This window comes from Coregonus lavaretus, assembly GCF_964263955.1.
Source record: "Coregonus lavaretus genome assembly, chromosome: 12".
In the NCBI taxonomy this organism is placed as follows: domain Eukaryota; kingdom Metazoa; phylum Chordata; class Actinopteri; order Salmoniformes; family Salmonidae; genus Coregonus; species Coregonus lavaretus.
Genome location: NC_139999.1, coordinates 33,896,173 through 33,916,329, shown reverse-complemented (window position 1 = coordinate 33,916,329; position 20,157 = coordinate 33,896,173). Strand labels below are relative to the sequence as shown.

General features: G+C 42.8%; 2 protein-coding genes across 3 annotated transcripts; one reads left to right on the top strand and one right to left on the bottom strand.

Annotated features, from left to right (window-relative positions):
* Positions 1–5,743: 5,743 nt before the first annotated feature.
* thumpd3 (THUMP domain containing 3) lies at positions 5,744–11,216 on the bottom strand. The gene is made up of 10 exons (XM_084173921.1): positions 11,071–11,216; positions 10,490–10,807; positions 9,093–9,170; positions 8,427–8,924; positions 8,045–8,175; positions 7,689–7,758; positions 7,261–7,376; positions 7,012–7,116; positions 6,752–6,875; positions 5,744–6,396 (listed from the first exon to the last, which is right to left on the bottom strand). Exons 2-10 carry the CDS (start codon positions 10,736–10,738, stop codon positions 6,205–6,207), a joined length of 1,563 nt encoding a protein of 520 aa, XP_084030047.1. The 5' UTR covers positions 10,739–10,807; positions 11,071–11,216; the 3' UTR covers positions 5,744–6,204.
* LOC311139063 (uncharacterized protein) lies at positions 11,203–14,383 on the top strand. 2 transcript variants are annotated; one of them, XM_084173919.1, is made up of 2 exons: positions 11,203–11,260; positions 11,807–14,383. In XM_084173919.1, exon 2 carries the CDS (start codon positions 11,815–11,817, stop codon positions 13,528–13,530), a length of 1,716 nt encoding a protein of 571 aa, XP_084030045.1. In that variant the 5' UTR covers positions 11,203–11,260; positions 11,807–11,814; the 3' UTR covers positions 13,531–14,383. The 2 variants fall into 2 exon arrangements, with proteins under 2 accessions (XP_084030045.1, XP_084030044.1); XM_084173918.1 differs by lacking the exon at positions 11,203–11,260 and adding an exon at positions 11,383–11,577.
* The last annotated feature ends 5,774 nt before the right edge of the window (positions 14,384–20,157 follow it).

Here is a 20,157-nt window from a genome sequence, read left to right as displayed (position 1 = left end):
TGAAGTGTACCTATGATAAAAATTACAGACCTCTACATGCTTTGTAAGTAGGAAAACCTGCAAAATCTGCAGTGTATCAAATACTTGTTCTCCCCACTGTAGCTCAGCATTGAGATGATTGGTTGACAGTAGGTGGGGGCTGGATGTCCTATATAAACACAAACTCACTTCCTTGACAACAGCTCTGCAAAGCCTAAAAGTATGTTTGCTCTGACTTCTGCAGAGGCCGCATGCAGTAAATGCTGTATGGTCGCTGAAGAAGTCAGATTAACCATGCAGAGCCTTTTAGTGATGTGCAGTTCACTTAAGATTTTTTAATGACTATTTTTACTAGCTGAGTCATGGCTCCATTTCAAAGCCAATTGATGCTTGATCCCAAATGTGGTTGGAGGAGCCGTATGGACACAATGTGACACAATTGCAGAACCTCCGGAGGCATACAGAGGCCAAATTGAGCTCCGTACCGCATCGCAGACAATGGGGATGTCTCTGTATAGCTCCGCATTGACATAATTGGTTGACACAAACTCACTTCCTTGACAACTTCTGTCACAACAGCTCTGCTCTGCTCAGTGAAGCGCAATAACTATAAAAGCCCTGATTAAAAGCCAATTTATGCTTGATCTGAAAATGTGGTCAGAGGCTCCGTATGGAGGGTGTGACGCAATTGCGAAGACTCCGGTGGCACGCAGAGGCCAAATTGAGCACTGTACCACATCACCGTGTGCCTCCAAAATCTTGTAACAATGAGGGCTCTGTATAGCTCCGCATTGACATGATTGGTTGACAGTAGGTGGGGGCGGGAGGTCCTGTATAAACACCATCTCACTTCCTTGACCACTTCCAATCAATCAATCAATCAATTTTATTTTATATAGCCCTTCTTACATCAGCTAATATCTCGAAGTGCTGTACAGAAACCCAGCCTAAAACCCCAAACAGCTAGTAATGCAGGTGTAGAAGCACGGTGGCTAGGAAAAACTCCCTAGAAAGGCAAAACCTAGGAAGAAACCTAGAGAGGAACCAGGCTATGAGGGGTGGCCAGTCCTCTTCTGGCTGTGCCGGGTGGAGATTATAACAGAACCATGCCAAGATGTTCAAAAATGTTCATAAGTGACAAGCATGGTCAAATAATAATCAGGAATAAATCTCAGTTGGCTTTTCATAGCCGATCATTAGAGTTTAAAAACAGCAGGTCTGGGACAGGTAGGGGTTCCATAACCGCAGGCAGAACAGTTTAAACTGGAATAGCAGCAAGGCCAGGCGGACTGGGGATAGCAAGGAGTCACCACGGCCGGTAGTCCCGACGTATGGTCCTAGGGCTCAGGTCTCTCAGTTGGCTTTTCATAGCCGATCATTTAGAGTTGAAAACAGCAGGTCTGGGACAGGTAGGGGTTTCGTAGCCGTAGGCAGAACAGTTGAAACTGGAATAGCAGCAAGGCCAGGCGGACTGGGGGCAGCAGGGTGTCATCATGCCCGGTAGTCCTGACGTATGGTCCTAGGGCTCAGGTTCTCAGAGAGAAAGAGAGAACGAGAGAATTAGAGAGAGCATACTTAAATTCACACAGGACACTGGATAAGACAGGAGAAGTACTCCAGGTATAACCAACTAACCCCAGCCCCCCGACACATAAACTACTGCAGCATAAATACTGGAGGCTGAGACAGGAGCGGTCCGGAGACACTGTGGCCCCATCCGAAGAAACCCCCGGACAGGGCCAAACAGGAAGGATATAACCCCACCCACTCCGCCAAAGCACAGCCCCCGCACCACTAGAGGGATATCCCCAACCACCAACTTACAATCCTGAGACAAGGCCGAGTATAGCCCACAGAGGTCTCCACCACAGCACAAACCAAGGGGGGGGGGGGCGCCAACCCAGACAGGAAGATCACGTCAGTAACTCAACCCACTCAAGTGACGCACCCCTCCCAGGGACGGCATGAAAGAGCACCAGCAGGCCAGTGACTCAGCCCCTGCAACAGGGTTAGAGGCAGAGAACCCCAGTGGAGAGGGGAACCGGCCTGGCAGAGACAGCAAGGGCTGTTCGTTGCTCCAGCCTTTCCGTTCACCTTCACACTCCTGGGCCAGACTACACTCAATCATATGACCTACTGAAGAGATAAGTCTTCAGTAAAGACTTAAAGGTTGAGACCGAGTCTGCGTCTCTCACATGGGTAGGCAGACTGTTCCATAAAAATGGAGATCTATAGGAGAAAGCCCTGCCTCCCGCTGTTTGCTTAGAAATTCTAGGGACAATTAGGAGGCCTGCGTCTTGTGACCGTAGCGTACGTATTGGTATGTACGGCAGGACCAACTCGGAAAGATAGGTAGGAGCAAGCCCATGTAACGCTTTATAGGTTAACAGTAAAACCTTGAAATCAGCCCTTGCCTTAACAGGAAGCCAGTGTAGGGAAGCTAGCACTGGAGTAATATGATCAAATTTCTTGGTTCTAGTCAGGATTCTAGCAGCCGTATTTAGCACTAACTGAAGTTTATTTAGTGCTTTATCCGGGTAGCCGGAAAATAGAGCATTGCAGTAGTCTAATCTAGAAGTAACAAATGCATGGATTAATTTTTCTGCATCATTTTTGGACAGAAAATTTCTGATTTTTGCAATGTTACGTAGATGGAAAAAAGCTGTCCTTGAAACAGTCTTGATATGTTCGTCAAAAGAGAGATCAGGGTCAAGAGTAACGCCTAGGTCCTTCACAGTTTTATTTGAGACGACTTTACAACCATCAAGATGAATTGTCAGATTTAACAGAAGATCTCTTTGTTTCTTGGGACCTAGAACAAGCATCTCTGTTTTGTCCGAGTTTAAAAGTAAAAAGTTTTCAGCCATCCACTTCCTTATGTCTGAAACACAGGCTTCTAGCGAGGGCAATTTTGGGGCTTCACCATGCTTCATTGAAATGTACAGCTGTGTGTCATCCGCTCTGTGAAGCACAATGAGTATTAAGAATCTCCAATCCAAAGTTAAATCTAGAATTGGCTTCCTATTTCGCAACAAAGCCTCCTTCACTCATGCTGCCAAACATGCCCTCGTAAAACTGACTATCCTACCGATCCTTGACTTCGGCGATGTCATTTACAAAATAGCCTCCAACACTCTACTCAGCAAATTGGATGTATTCTATCACAGTGCCATCCGTTTTGTCTCCAAAGCCCCATACACTACACACCACTGTGACCTGTACGCTCTTGTTGACTGGTCCTCACTACATATTCGTCGCCAAACCCACTGGCTCCAGGCCATCTATAAATCACTGCTAGGCAAATCCCTGCCTTATTTTAGCTCATTGGTCACCATAGCAACACCCACCCGTATGCGCTCCAGCAGGTATATCTCACTGGTCATCCCCAAAGCCAACACCTCCTTTGGCCGCCATTCCTTCCAGTTCTCTGCTGCCAATGACTGGAACGAATTGCACAAATCTGGAGCTGGAGACTCTTATCTCCCTCACTAACTTTAAGCATCAGTTGTCAGAGCACCTTACCGATCACTGCACCTGTACACAGCCCATCTGAAATTAGCCCACCCAACTACCTCATCCCTATATTGTTATTTATTTTTGCTCATTTGCACCCCAGTATCTCTATTTGCACATCTATCATTCCAGTGTTAATACTAATTGTAATTATTTTGCACTATAGCCTGTTTATTGCCTTACCTCCATAACTTGCTACATTTGCACACATTGTATATATATATTTTCTGTTGTATTTTTGACTTTATGTTTTGTTTTACCCCATATGTAACTCTGTGTTGTTGTTTTTATCGCACTGCTTTTCTTTATCTTGGCCAGGTCGCAGTTGTAAATGAGAACTTGTTCTCAACTGGCTTACCTGGTTAAATAAAGGTGAGAAAAAATATATATAATGCCCTGACTTCTGGTGAGGCCGTACCGCAGTAAATACTGGCCACTGCAGATGAGGGATTGACCATGCAGATCCTTTAATACACAGCCTTTACTCAACAAACTCAAACTCGAAAACGAATTGCTTGGGGTGCTGCAGCTCGCAAACGACTGTGCTTACCACCTTGCCTGGCTACCCAGACTACTTGCTCCAGACAAAACGCCACGCCCACGGACATTAGTTTCTTCTCCGGAATGAGGAGTATATGTAGCGAAGGACAGAGCAGCAGAAGAGTCATCGGGCAACTTATTATTCCGCCAAGGGTAGTTCACAATCTAGTTCGGTTGCAGCCACAACTAGACCTTGTTTCAAATGTACCAAGAAATAATCTTATTTGTATGCCTAGCAATCACAAATGTACATTGTTTAAAGCACACAGTTACAAGTCTCAGTCACAAATGACAGCTCCAAAAAGCCCCCTATGGCAGGGCCGATTTTTTCATGAGCGGATGGTCGGGGGGCCAGAACATAATTACAAATCATTTGTAGACTGCAATTTGACCGCAGGAATTACAAACAGATATAATATTTTACAAAAACATCATTTCAAAACTTGCTTACAATGACGTGTCCCTCTATTATGTGTGGGAATACTTGGGAACATATTTCCAAAATTAAAATGACTGGTGTTTTTACAGTCTTCTATGTCCAACATTGAAAATAAAAATAAAATGTTTTTTTTTGCTCAGAAAACTTGGATGGCCAAATAAAACCACCCGCGTTAGCCCACGGGCTGCCAGTTGGGGAACCCTGCCCTATGGTGAATGACATGAGAATGAGAGGCTTGTAGAATCATGACTCTTTCGAGTTTTCAGTTCATCGTTCGCCGGTAGGGGGTCCTGCGTGCTTTGGCCATTACTGACTCAAATGAACAAACTGAGTCGAAAGATTAGTTATTTTGACTGAACGAGTCGAAAAGATCAGTCAGTAAAAAGAGCGGAACTTCCCATCACTAGTAGGACTACGACTATATCTATTTTCAGATAGATCTATGCCTGAACAAAACAAACCAACAAACCCACATTTGATTGTAATCAGATTAGGCTTAATAAAATAAATACATTCCACTGATGAAGTGTCATCATGGATAGCCTCAATAAATTACACTGTTTACTAACATGTTATTCAAGCCAACATTATTAAACTGAAATTTCAATCAAATAAGATGAAATGTTCCTAGTCTGTCATATTTAGACAAAACTTGCATGAGAACATAGTCAATTTTATGTGACACAATCATGGTGATGTGTGAAACTCCCAAACTTAAAATGAGGTAGACTGATGTCACACTATCAATGATGCATCTGTTTTGCAACAGCAGCAGACATACCAGAGGGGTATACTACAAAGCAGGATCAATGTGTTAGCCAGCTAACTTCGATAAACATTCAGAAATAACTGTTGATTTTCTGATTCAACAAGATAGCTAAAGTTCTGTGTTTTTGATTGTTGAGTCAATTAGACCAATTTCCAATTTCAAGCTTATCTTAAAAAAAAATTGAAAGTTATTTCAGAATATTTAGGCAAGTTAGCTGCTTTGTATACCCCTCTGATGTAATGATGAGACACTGTTGTCATTGTTTATGCAGCTGGGTGATGAATGAGTGTGTGCAGTCTGTGTCATAAAAAAAGTCCATTACATCAACATTAAAGGGGAAACTCTTTGGACTAACTCTTCCCACTTGCGAACACACAAGAGACACCCACATCAAACCACAACCCAAAAACAACTGACATTTGACTTCAGTCATGGCCGCTAGCATTTCTTAATGAAACAAATATAAATGAGGCCAAATTACAAAGTGCAGTCGCCCTTTAACGCATGTTTGGAAACAAGTTTTATTTACCATAAAGAGTCATCGTACAGAACGGAGAGGTGGAGAGGTGTGGTCATTTGAACTGATTCCCTCAACAACACAATGGGGGTATAAATCAAGTTTTGCTTACCTACCGTAGCTAAAAGAACCATGGATGATTAATGACTTGTATTTATATAACTGGCACTCAGGCGTAGCAAGACAACTTTTTATAAAGCTGGAGTTTAACATGAATAGGAAACTGGTTGTAATAAGCAGGCAGACAACTTTTCTTTCACTTAACCCAAACCTCGTCTGTCAATAACAATACAGTAAAACTTAGGAAAGGTTTTCCTATGAGACATACTCACTTTTGGACCTTCAACAAAAAACCCAGCAAAATAGGTTAATCAAATATATAATGGCAAAAAGTTATTTCTATGCCATTTCTAAAGTATACTTCTGTATAGGTCGGGCTTAACTCTGTCACTTATCCTCCTTTCCTTCTGCTGGTTTTTCCTTCCCTGGTTGCTCTTCTAGTGGTTCCCGGACATCTTCTGGGGTTTGGCCAAAGATCCCTGCTGTGCGCTTGAGGAGGAACACCCCTGCGTGTAGGCCCCCTACGTTGACCCAGACCGTGTGGTGCTTCCGCCAGAGTCCTCCCATCCTCGATATGGCCTGAGGGAACAAATATCCGGTCACAAGACACTCATGGCACAACTCATTAATGTTGACACACCACAGTATTGCTTGGAGAAATGCCATCTGGCCAAGGGACCACCTATACTAGAAACAGAGTAGATTCAGTCCATACTATACACTAACAATAGAGATTTGTTCACACAGATAATATTGGTGTGGATTAATTACATTTAATAAGACACCACAACATCCTCAACTACTCATTCTCTGGTTATCCTGGAATTTCCCGTTGATGACCTAGCCTTCAGGTACAGACAGGTTAGGACACGTCTGTACACCCCACTCCATCCACCACGGATTACACAGTCTTACTGTATGTGTGGTACATTACCTTTTGAAAGCATTTCTTATCCTGGGTCAGGATGACAGCCTTCCCTGAGCCTGGTCTGGACACCCGGGCCATCTCTCTCAGACAGGGCGGGTACAGGTCCCAGTTCTTCTTCCTGGAGCCCATTCTATAAGAAAACCACACAATGTACACCTCAGCCACGTAAACAATACCAATACATTCCATACAGAAATGAGCCATATCTGGGCGGTTTAGTCAATTTTGAGTGTTGGTCCTAATAGAAACTGTACTGTGGTACCTACCTCTTCCCAAAGGGCATGTCAGTGATGATGATGTCCACTGAGCTGGTTCTCATGGGTAGATGGCACAGGTCCCACTGCACTGTGTCCATGGGCAGCCCTGGCGCACTGCAGGGTTGGGGAGTATATAGAGTAAACACAACTAACGATCAAATGGGTCTCATCACTTTGTCTTGCACGATCCAAAATTGAAACGATGTCTTCTAATTCTCATAAAGTCACTTATGTATGGTTTGATTTGTTGTGTCTCACCTGCCCTTGTCTAGTCTCTTCTTCTGGATGTGACAGATGTTATTGACTGTGCGGCTCACTGCCATGTCATTGTTGTCTCCGGCCAGGTAGAACGCCTGCTGCCATTCAATGGCTCCCTGATAGAGACAATCAACTACTCAGTAGGCTATACCATCTGATTACTACTTCATTAGATTTTACATTTTAGTCATTTAGCAGAAGCTCTTATCCAGAGCGACTTACAGGAGCAATTAGGGTTAAGTGCCTTGCTCAAGGGCACATAGACAGATTTTTCACCTAGTCGGCTCAGGGATTCGAACCAGCAACCTTTCGATTACTGGCCCAACGCTCTTAACCACTAAGCTACCTGCCACCATGGAAGGCATAGTCAGTTACCGTAGTCATATTTTCTCTTTTTAATAACAGTATATTGTGATTCTCCTTCTTACCTCTAAAGGTATTGCTCCAGTTCCACACATGGGATCAAGTATAACATCAGACGCCTGAGGCTTAGAGAGTCTGTCCAATGAAAGAGACACACAAATATCAGTTATCAGTGTGCCAAATATTGATTTTCACAAATTTTAATCAGTTAGAGGCAACATACTTTACATGAAGCACTACGCTACTGTATGTGTTGTGTCATGTGTAAATCAAAATAGGTTGCATCAAGAAATCACAGAATGGGGTTATTTTATCACAATCCGTATTACACCCATGCATTATCAAAGTGCAGGCATGAGGTACAGAGAGCTTTCCGTTTAGCTTGACTGTACTGAGTGTGAATGGAGGGAGAGTAGGAGACCTGAGCATGCCATAGCACAGGGTGGAGCGCAGCGTGGTGGGTCCAAAGTGAGTAATGTTTCTCCTGTGGAGACTCTCCTCTGTCAGGGCAATGCCAATCACCACCTCAACGTTATGTATGTTCAGCAGGACCTGGCAACACACACATGGTGTAATCATAATGGAAACACACTTGTTTAATTTCACATCACATTATGTGACCCCACCTATTTATTTAGAGGGAAAATATTTAGTCTCAGAACTGTTATTCCTTCCCTCTTTGTAACATAATCAATTTAGTTGTGTCTCGCAGGCTTATCTTGACAAGCCTGTCTAGGGCGGGCATAGGAATTCAGTGGGTACCAGTCCTGTTGGAACAGGATGCAATGTTATGATATTTTTACCTCGATATCAAACTTGGTCATGTCTGCTTTCCACTGGAAGAAGTCTTGCACGGCGCCACCAAAGTCCCTGGCGGCCTCGTTGGAGGAGAAGCTGTGTTTGTCTCCTGCTCGGCTGCACGTCACACGGAACTTCAGCAACTTTGGCCCGGGCTCCTGCCCCTCCACCTCCTGCTGCTCACCCAGGGGGCTGTTCTCCAGGTCAGGTGACCCGGCCTCCCCCACCCCACCCCCCTGGCCTGCAGTAGGTGCCTGAGGCTCCAGCAGCAGCTTATCTGTTTCTGCAGTGACAGTCTCCACGGTGTCTGTCTCCACAACATCTTTGTTGGCTTTGCCTCTATCTCTGAAATCTCTGCCTCTCCTTCCCTTCCCCTTGGGACCTTGGGGCCGTCTATGGGGTCCCCTCTTCTTCTTCAGAGAGGTGTTCAGTTTCCAGACCTTCAGTGCGTTGGTCCATGGCAGCTTGGAGGCCAGCTTCTGCAAGTCCTCCAATGTCCCCTCCTGTTGGACAGAATGGGTAGTGTTTTTATCAAATACCCTAAGAGGGAGAAGCATGGTATAAAGTGTAGGGGACCTGTCTTTTATTACCAACGTGAATGTTATAATTGGAATGAACGTGTAGGGCTGTATGAATTCAGGTTGGCTGTGCTGTAATGAAAAGAGACATACCTTTGAGTCTTTAAACTGATAGTTGTCATACTCTTCAACCACAACAAACAGGTTGTCTACAGACCTCAGATGATGGACCTAGAAAGAGGCACAGGTAAAAAAAGCTAGGCTATATTTGAATTTACTCAATGGTACTGTCACAGCCAGGTGAACAAACTATTGTGAATGTGTGCAAAATTCATCAAAGGTTTGATGCCCACATTAAAGAATAAGAGGCTTTTTACCAAGCATTTAAAATAGGCTTAAATAAAATCTGTATTTCATCACAATCACAAAACTCTTGTGATAGTCATATTAAAGTAGCCCCCCAAAAAAGATGAAAGGATATTGACTAATTCTGCAGTTACAGTAATAGTAAATGTAGGCTGGGTCATTCCATCGATAGAGTGCTTTTTGGGCAGTGTAATTTGGTAAAAGAAAACTAATTATTTCACCTAATTTTAACATTCTGTCATAAAGTGCACATGTTCAACTTAATATAAAACATGTTTTCCTATCTCAAGAGGTTAAATTAAGAAATTACATTTAGTGCCAATTAAAGTAACAGAGTTGCCATAACAGGGTTGAAGTTATCATAAATCATAACTCCCCCTGTGCACCAGGGAGGGGCAATTGAATGCAAGCTTCACATTTTTTTTTGTTTCTAGCCTATCTATCTATGGGTAACAGGGTTGACGAGTTATGCTCGAACCACTCAGTTTTCCACCACAAAATGGCCAAAAAGAACATAACCAGCAGAAGCAGCTCACCTGCATGTTTCTTTTGAAAAAGTAATTTAAAAAGGGAATAGTTCAGTTCACGTAAAAGGGTTGACCTTAAAACATATTTATTAATCTCGTGAAATAAATAATCATCTTCAGAAATGACTTTGTTGCTTTGACAAAAGTCACCTTGTCCTAGAGAGATTTACACGGTTATCAACACGTCACACCAGGGTAAGCCTACACAAAACACAGCCCTTATTTTAAGTGTTTCTAAAGTCCCCTATGGGGAAAAATGAATGGTGGAAAAACTATGGGAACCATTTCCTTGTTTGACCGCTAGGTTTTATGGGTATTATGACTCATACTGTGGTACTCTATATTAACCATGAATAATTAAAATCACAATGATATTGTTTTGGGTGGCAAAGCCCTTTTCTTGGGAACCCAAGTAGGAAATGGTTATGTTACATCTACACCTATTATATTCTCCTATGGTAACATAATGGTTTGGCAGATGTTTTCAAAGCTATTGTGAATCTCAGTTAAGTGGCTTAAGTTTTCATGTCAAATCTGACAGAGAGACTTACTGGGAATGCCATCATATCCCAATGACCTGTGAATCAACCATGACATGGGATATTTTACAGTGGAGTGTGTGAAACCCATCTGTCGGCAAAGCCAATGGCATCTTACCTGTGAGAGCTTATCTGTGGTTATTTGGAAGTATATTCGACCGCGGTCCTTGCTTATTGTTACATCAGCCCCAATTTTCTCCTGGACTTCCTCTGCAGCAGTGTTTTCAAACCCTGTGGGGACTGTTGCTCCTATGGTGACAGTGATGACCTCACAGGCTGTCTCCCCATCCCCGGCAGACTGGCTGCTTGTTTCCACACCCACCGCCAGGGGGCACTGCTGCCCCTCACTACTGTTTTGTGAGGACATGGTACTGTAGGCTGCCAGATAAATAATGCACTTCGATGTTCCCAGTGACTACAAGAAGCAGGAATGTACCTGGATAGAAACAACATACACAAATAGCGCAATTCACCACGGGGTTACTGTAGGCCAAATCACTAGAAACACATTAACTCTATTCTCACAGCTTGACTGAAATCTTTTCTCAGCAAGCACATTTCAAATATCTGCTATTATGGCTAGCTACCTACTTGGCTGAAGATACTCTTGTGTCAAAACATCTGGCAACATCAACTATCAAGCATCTGGCAACATCTATCAGCATTCCTTTTAATAAAAGGTTGTTTGGTGAAACCTACCGGTGTTTTGCTGTTTAAAAGCTCAGTCAGTTCATGGCTTGTTCACTGCACTCTCATGCTTCTTCAAACAACTGCAAATGGAAACCCATGTGTAACAGAAGTACTTCCGGGTTGCAGCAACGAAAATAAAAAGTTATGCGTTTCATATTCCTTTCTGATTCATCACTGAGTTGTGGATGAATACAAATAGGTCAGTAGATAAACGTATTTTCGTTGACGTGTTATTATTATATTATCATGGATAAAGTTGCCTAGCAAACATTATCTAGCTTTATGTACTAGCTTGTATAGCAGCTGGTGGCAAAAAGGTACATTTCCGGTAAATTTCCATGAAAAATTTCGACGGACTGTTTGTAATGTTGGGATTTTTAAAAGAACTCCTGTATTTTTAATGTGGAGAAACACTTTTTGAAAGTAACAATTCTTTATACTTCAGCAATATATATATATATTATATTTGCTACGTCAGGACAGGAGACTATTGTTAACGATATACTCCCTAGTAAGGTAAGTTGATTATGGTTTTGATTGATCATATTGTTCTTGAAATAGCTACACATTTAGCTATTTCCACACAGGCTAAAAACATATATATAAAAACATTTCAAGCACAATAGGCTAATCATACTTCCGACTTATTGCTTGATTCATTTCCCAGTGCATACTGTAGGCTACCTTTAACATTTCATGCTGTTATGTGTAGGCTGATTTAAACATTTCCACTTTATTTCTATAGGTGGAAAAATGCCACGTTTAGTATCAGATGTGTGGAAGCATTTCACCCCAGCCATTAATGACGATGGGAAGACTATGTACATGTGCAACTACTGTACAAAGCAGTATGTAAAGAATGCCACAAAGTTGCAGGTGCATTTAACCAAATGCAAAAACGCAACATTATATCAAAGCTCACAAGAACCATTGTTCTGCCATACAATGGAAGACCATAGCCAGAAGAATGCCGATGAGTGCCTGGCTCGAGCTGTATATGCCACAGGCTCACCCCTCATGCTCAGTGAGAATGTGTACTGGAAGAGATGTTTCAATGTTATTTGCCCTGGATACTCTCCTCCCAACAGAGATGCTCTGTCTACTCATTTACTGGAAGCTGAGTTCAACAGAGTGCAAGGAAAGGTGAAGGAAACAATAGAGAAGGCAGACAGTGTTGCTGTTATCTCCGAAGGGTGGTCAAATGTGCAAGGTTATGGCATCATAAACTACATAGTCTCTACTCCTCTACCATTGGTTTTCAAGACAACAGACAAAAAGGACAACACACACACGAGCACGTACATTGCTGATGAGCTGAAAGCTGTAATCAATGACATTGGACCACAGAAGGTGTTTGCTGTTGTTACTGATAGTGCCGCAAACATGAAGGCTGCCTGGGCACAAGTGGAGGAGGCCTACCCTCACATTACACCTATTGGGTGCACGGCTCATGGGCTTAACCTACTCATCAAGGACATCATGAGTTTGCAAACGATGGAAACGCTATACAAGACAGCCAAGCAAGTTGTACAGGATGTCAGGAGCAAAGAGGAAATGGCAGCAACCTACAGCAAGAAAAATACAAAGAAAAGTAACTCCACACTGAAGCTGCCCTGCAACACTGGATGGGCTGGGGTTGTCACCATGTACAACAGCCTTCTGAAGCACAAGGAGTCTTTGCAAGAAATGGCAAGATCGCAGTCTGTGGATATTGAAATCTCCATCAGGAAAATACTGCTTGATGATGTGTTTTGGGAGAGAGTGGTTCGCAATCTTACACTACTCTCACCGATCGCATCTGCCATTGATCAGATTGAAGGAGAGGATGCTGTCTTGTCAGATGTTCTCAGGCTTTTTGCTGATTTAAAAGACAAAATCAGCATGGCCCTCCCTTCAGCCTTGCTACTCAACACAGAGGAGTCGGCAGTTGTTCGATTTGTGGAGATGTGTGGAGAGTTTTGTATCAAGCCAATTCACGCAGCAGCATACATGCTAGATCCGAAGCATATTGGGAAACAAATACTTTCTGGAGAACAGATCAACAGTGCATACTATGTGATTTCTACCCTCTCACACCACCTCAATCTTGATGAGGGTAAAGTTCTGGCAAGTCTGGCAAAGTTCTCTACCAAGCAAGGCCTTTGGAATGGGGATGGGATATGGCAATCATGCCAGCACATTTCTCCCTACACCTGGTGGAAGGGGCTCTGTGCATCTGAGGCCCTGTCACCCATCGCCTCTGTGATCCTTCAGATCCCACCAACATCAGCAGCCTCTGTGCGCCACAGAGCATTCTTTGGGAAAACCCAAACAAAGGTGGGCAACAGTCTAACAAACAACAGAGTGGAGAAATTGGTGGCTATCAGGGCGAACCTTAACCTTTTTGAGCCAGGAACAGAACTAGGGTCCAGCACACAGCTTCAGAGTGATACAAAGGAGGAAATGGACATTAAATCAGAGTCTGAATGAGCAACTAAGGATGAAAAAGGGACAACATATGGACAACAAGCTTAATAAGTGGACAGGTTTATCATTTTATTTTTAGATGCCTTTTTGGAGGGGGGGGGGGGGTTCAGATGCACATGATACATTTATAATTTTGTTAAAATAATGTTTATTGGATAATTCTAGCAATTTTACAAAGTAGATTACAAGTACAATTTTAGGCTAATGTTGGATTCTATCTTGAAATATACTTATTCATGTTACCATACCAGAACTTCTTGATTATTTCACATGTATACGGAATGTATATGTTAGGGGTCAATGAAGGGTAAAGAGGACCTTTGTGTGGAAAGTTACTGAGTGATATGGAAAGTTACTGAGTGAGAAAAGGGGAAGTGCAGAAAGTTAATATTCTGTTCAAATATGTTATTGTTGAATATGAATGTTCCTAAGGAGGGAGGCAAAGGGCAACAGTAGTCTAGTTTGTTCCTGATAAGGCAGACCAGTTGCTGTGGAACCAGGACCATGAGGGATGTGGAACTCAACTCGAGATAAGGTCAACAGTTGAAGAGAGAAGACACTGCTGGGAGGGGGGCCACAGGGGCCCACCCCGAAGGCCATCTGAACGCAGTCCTATCTCACACACACACACACATTTCCATGCCCATGAGGGTCCTAGACTTAGGCAGGGCCATGACAATACCAGTAAGAGGAACCTACTGTGTTTCTGCCTAACAACAGAGAAGTAGTGTCTGTCTTAGACATGCAAGGAGATGAGTCTGCCTAGTTGGAAGGTATAAATATGTGCTTGTGTGACTTGTATGTTGTCTTTGCAGCTGTATGACCCAGTGGGTGAATAAACTTGGTTTGAGCTTTTCCTAGCTGTCCGTTTGAGTTTTTACTCTGTTTGTTCAGAACTGAGCACTACTTAATTGAAGTTCAAAACCTAAATAAAGCCTATTATTATTTGTATGGAAGAGTATGTCTTATTTGATGACAAAGAGAACAAAATAGTAAGTCAGTGTGCAAAAATCCCCACCAGTAGTCCCATGGAATTTTTCACATTTGGAAAATTCCCAGGATTTCACAACCCTGGGCAAAGATTATAGGAGGCATGCAATGAGTTTACAATAAATCACCTGAAGAGGGCGTTAGTGAACCACAGGTGAATAGCCTAGACATAGGCCTGAAGAACTGGGAAGCAGAGGACAGTTGACTGGAAGTAAAAATATTGAATTGTTGGTTGTCTGATTTTAAGAAAACACAGTCAAGGGACTTCACATGTTACAGTGACAAGAATGGGATTATACCACAAATAGCTTTACATGCTATAGTCCTAAAAATATTTGCAATCTATCTGGATGTGAGCAATAACTTATGTAACTTAAAGTTACATTAAGAATCCTAGCTTTGCTCCTGCCAAGCCCACCAGAGAGATATGGGTTAAACCCAATCTAAGGGAATTGTTTTGCTATGCATTAATTAAAAGCAGTTTTGTACTGCTAACATAACACTGAGAGGGTGCAAATGAATGCATGAGTTGACATTCTGAAAAGAGAGAGAAAGAAGAGAAACAACACCATGGCAGCCTGTATCACAGGACTGGGTTTCTGTGGGCCAGATGGGATTGTTTGTTGCTCCCTGCTGCAAGGGGGCTGGAGGGGCTGTCCTACGCAGGAGGGGCTGTCCTACGCAGGAGGGGCTGTCCTACGCAGGAGGGGCTGTAGCTGCCTGCCTGCCTGAAAGATCCATCCACCAAACATGATCCTCTGTTTACCCTCACACACGCCACTTTGCCAGCCATTCTACACACACACACATGCTCTCACTCTCACCCCCAACCCCAAACAGAAGAAAATAAAGGGTGTAAAATATTGAAAGAATGAGCAATAACAAGAACGGAAAAAAAAACAAGAGGGGTCACTTATCAAACCTGCTGTATTTATTTGACATCTTTCTCCGAGGCCAGTGTACGTTTCATAGCGTACATTCTGTTTACAATTAGGGGAACCTGATGGCTTGCCCCGTGGCGGCAGGTAGCTTAGTGGTTAAGAGCGTTGTGCCAGTAACCGAAAGGTTGCTGGTTCTAATCCCCGAGCAGACTAGGTGAAAAATCTGTTGATGTGCCCTTGAGCAAGGCACTTAACCCTAATTCTCCTGTAAGTTGCTCTGGATAAGAGTGTCTGCTAAATGACAAAATATATATATAAAAATGGAAGAATATAAAAAATAAATAAAAAATTGAGCTCTCAATGGAAGGGTGGCCATGAGAACTGTATTTCCTCTCAGTCTATCCACTGTTTACAGAAAAGGAACGATAAAGGAGCTTATTATTATGCTGTAAAGACATGCCATATCCAAGAGGGAGGGATGAAAGCCTAGAATGTTTTAACACTGTCACTTCTGCTCTCTGGAAGAATCATGCATTAGTCTTTTCCACACGTAGGCTATATTGTATACACACCTTTATTTGTTTGTTCAGACCATAGTTGTAGTCTGGTCAGTCCTACACATGGGGTTTTGAAAATCAATCATCACTTTCCTTTCACCACCCATCCTTAGCACTTATCCATGCTTATCCAGTGAATGGGGAGTAGAATAACTGTTCCTGTGTGTCACATCTCCATCTTTGATTAATTGTTCCTTGTGAAAGTGTGATGAGACACGAGCAGCAGTGCTTGTCATTGGCTGGAAGTCTGGTTCAGTGCTTGAGATAACTAATCTATCATCAAACACCAGACCATCTATACTGTATGTTGGGGAACATGCCTCAGAACGTGCCTTTTTTTCTTTGTGAAAAGTGGTGAACAGATAGTGGTATTGCAACTATATGTTACAACTAGCCAGGTATAATAAGGGCTCAGAGTTTTTCCTGGTGATGGTCAGGTAAAACCCAGGGCCCTAATTATAACTTTAAGTTTGCAAGAAGCACACCATCCTGCAGTATTCTTAATTCAGTGGGGAGAACAAGTAATTGATACACTGCCGACTTTGCAGGTTTTCCTACTTACAAAGCATGTAGAGGTCTGTAATTTTTATCATAGGTACACTTCAACTGTGAGAGACGGAATCTAAAACAAAAATCCAGAAAATCACATTGTATGATTTTTAAGTAATTAATTTGCATTTTATTGCATGACATAAGTATTTGATACATCAGAAAAGCAGAACTTAATATTTGGTACAGAAACCTTTGTTTGCAATTACAGAGATCATACGTTTCCTGTAGGTCTTCACCAGGTTTGCACACAATGCAGCAGGGATTTTGGCCCACTCCTCCATACAGACCTTCTCCAGATCCTTCAGGTTTCTGGGCTGTCGCTGGGCAATACGGACTTTCAGCTCCCTCCAAAGATTTTCTATTGGGTTCAGGTCTGGAGACTGGCTAGGCCACTCCAGGACCTTGAGATGCTTCTTATGGAGCCACTCCTTAGTTGCCCTGGCTGTGTGTTTCGGGTCGTTGTCATGCTGGAAGACCCAGCCATGACCCATCTTCAATGCTCTTACTGAGGGAAGGAGGTTGTTGGCCAAGATCTCGCGATACATGGCCCCATCCATCCTCCCCTCAATACGGTGCAGTCGTCCTGTCCCCTTTCCAGAAAAGCATCCCCAAAGAATGATGTTTCCACCTCCATGCTTCACGGTTGGGATGGTGTTCTTGGGGTTGTACTCATCCTTCTTCTTCCTCTAAACACGGCGAGTGGAGTTTAGACCAAAAAGCTCTAGTTTTGTCTCATCAGACCACATGACCTTCTCCCATTCCTCCTCTGGATCATCCAGATGGTCATTGGCAAACTTCAGACGGGCCTGCACATGCGCTGACTTGAGCAGGGGGACCTTGCGTGCGCTGCAGGATTTTAATCCATGACGGCGTAGTGTGTTACTAATGGTTTTCTTTGAGACTGTGGTCCCAGCTCTCTTCAGTTCATTGAGCAGGTCCTGCCGTGTAGTTCTGGGCTGATCCCTCACCTTCCTCATGATCATTGATGCCCCACGAGGTGAGATCTTGCATGGAGCCCCAGACCGAGGGTGATTGACCGTCATCTTGAACTTCTTCCATTTTCTAATAATTGCGCCAACAGTTGTTGCCTTCTCACCAAGCTGCTTGCCTATTGTCCTGTAGCCCATCACAGTCTTGTGCAGGTCTACAATTTTATCCCTGATGTCCTTACACAGCTCTCTGGTTTTGGCCATTGTGGAGAGGTTGGAGTCTGTTTGATTGAGTGTGTGGATAGGTGTCTTTTATACAGGTAACGAGTTCAAACAGGTGCAGTCAATACAGGTAATGAGTGGAGAACAGGAGGGCTTCTTAAAGAAAAACTAACAGGGCTGTGAGAGCCAGAATTCTTACTGGTTGGTAGGTGATCAAATACTTATGTCATGCAATAAAATGCAAATTAATTACTTAAAAATCATACAATGTGACTTTCTGGATTTTTGTCTTAGATTCCGTCTCTCACAGTTGAAGTGTACCTATGATAAAAATTACAGACCTTTGTAAGTAGGAAAACCTGCAAAATCGGCAGTGTATCAAATACTTGTTCTCCCCACTGTACATGTAAAGCCATAACAATCAAACATAATTTGAGTTTGCTAATTAAGCTAATACAGTTTTGTACTCCTACATGTTAAAAGTTATATCTCTAACACATAGATTAGTCAGTGTGGAGTCTGAGAGGACCGTGGGTGTTTGTTGAAGCCAAGGAAAGAACACTCCCACACAGCAGGTGGCTGTATGGTGCTGCAGACAGAGGGTCAGAGATATCTTCTCTCAGGAATTCTATACAAAAACAATCTCAAACTGCAGGAACTTTAAACATAAGTTCTAAATAAAATCCATCAGTATTATATGAAATAATGTTATTAGCCAAATAAATTATATGAGAGGAGGATAGATAGAGGCATGTAAAAACCCAATAGAACACAGGGTGAAATCTGGTAACCCATCTCAGGGTTAAGTATGAGGAACTCCTATGTGTTTGTACCAAACAGTCCTGTCCATCCCTATTATAGTCCTCTGTCAGCATCCCACAACCCTGGGGTCACTCATAAGGGGCCACAGTGACACTCTCCTTTTGTCTGCCGCTCCCCTCTGGTCCAGGGGTCGTCCAATCAGCACAATTAGAGCTTCCACTCCTGCCACTTCTGCTGAGTGTCAGAGGGCCATAGAGTGTCTGTCTGGATAACTATAGTCACACTCAGCGTGCGTTCTAAATGGCACCCTATTCCCTATGGGACCTGCAGTGCATTATAAAGGGAATAGGGTAATATTTGGGAGGTAACCTCTGACACTTCTCCTCTATTCTCAGTGTTGGGACTATAATCTCCCACTGAGTGAAGCTGAGAAGGCAGGCTCTGGCTCTCCAGTGTGACTTTATTCACTAGCATGAAAAGGAGCTCTATGCAATCACGTATGATAAAGGAAAAACCCTTATGGATTTAGAGGGTCTTTGGTGAGAGTCTTCCACAGGCTCTCTCTCAATGTGGTATTACTCATAAGGGGATAAGTGACTGCTAGACGAGCTGTGCTAATAAGATTCTATACCTACCGGCTCTTTCAAGTCAATATGATCACATATGCACTTCGTTTCTGGTTTGTAGCATTGACCAAACACTGCATGGTTTAAATAGGTATACCTCTTTGTTATAAATACAGAGGAGGAATGCTGTGGATTCTAGTTTCATATGAATCAGCTAATTCAAAGGGTCCCACTAGATGTTTTGTCATATTACTGTATTTACTTGTACTTCATGTACAAATGTATTGCTCTTCATCTTCATACACAGGACTCCTCACAACTGTGTGTGTGTTGTGTGCCATCTGGGGAAGTTGAGTAATGAGAGCAGAAGACACATTTCTGTTATTCACTGTACCATGGAAAATAAAGTTGTACTCTGTTTAGGGCTGTCAAACGATATAAAAAATGTAATCGAGTTAATCGCAGGATTTGCTGTGATTAACCATGATTAAGAGTCTATAATCTAAGTAACATAATGAAAAAATCCCCATCAAAATCCGTCAGTTTAAGCTAGAGATCTCTGTTTCTCAATCCACCACATCCGCCTATGTCAGCCTTCCACATCTGTGGTGGAAGGTGGCCGAGCTACAGCGGTGTTTGTCAGACCATGAGACATCCCGAAAATCGGTCTTCTCACGTCTGTAGCATCCGAACGGTTTGGCCTACAAACTAATATGCTTTACGACACCCACAAGTGTCACCGGACTCATCTGAAGCTAACCCATATAAATGAATGGAAGTATGGAGGTAGTTTTGTGCCAACAAAAATAAGAGGTTAAATATGTGTCCAAAAAAACTACAATATTTCACGAGCATTTTTATATCTCCTAGATATAGGACAGGCACTTCAAAACCTTATTCCTTATTATTTATTTTTGGACTGTCTTTTTTGCCATTTATGAATGTGTTATTCAATGAGTTTCTATGGACTATAGTAGAGAAAAAAGAAGAAACCTGCACACTGCTCTTGCTAGTATCACTGCTCTTTATTAAGCTTTACGTATCGGCCCCAAGGCCCTCGCCAGAGCTTCTGTGAGTGTTTACAATCTGCACCCATATGCAGACACCACTCGCTATGGGCTACAGTAGTAAAGGCCAAATTCAATATTTTATCAAATAATTGTTCTATATA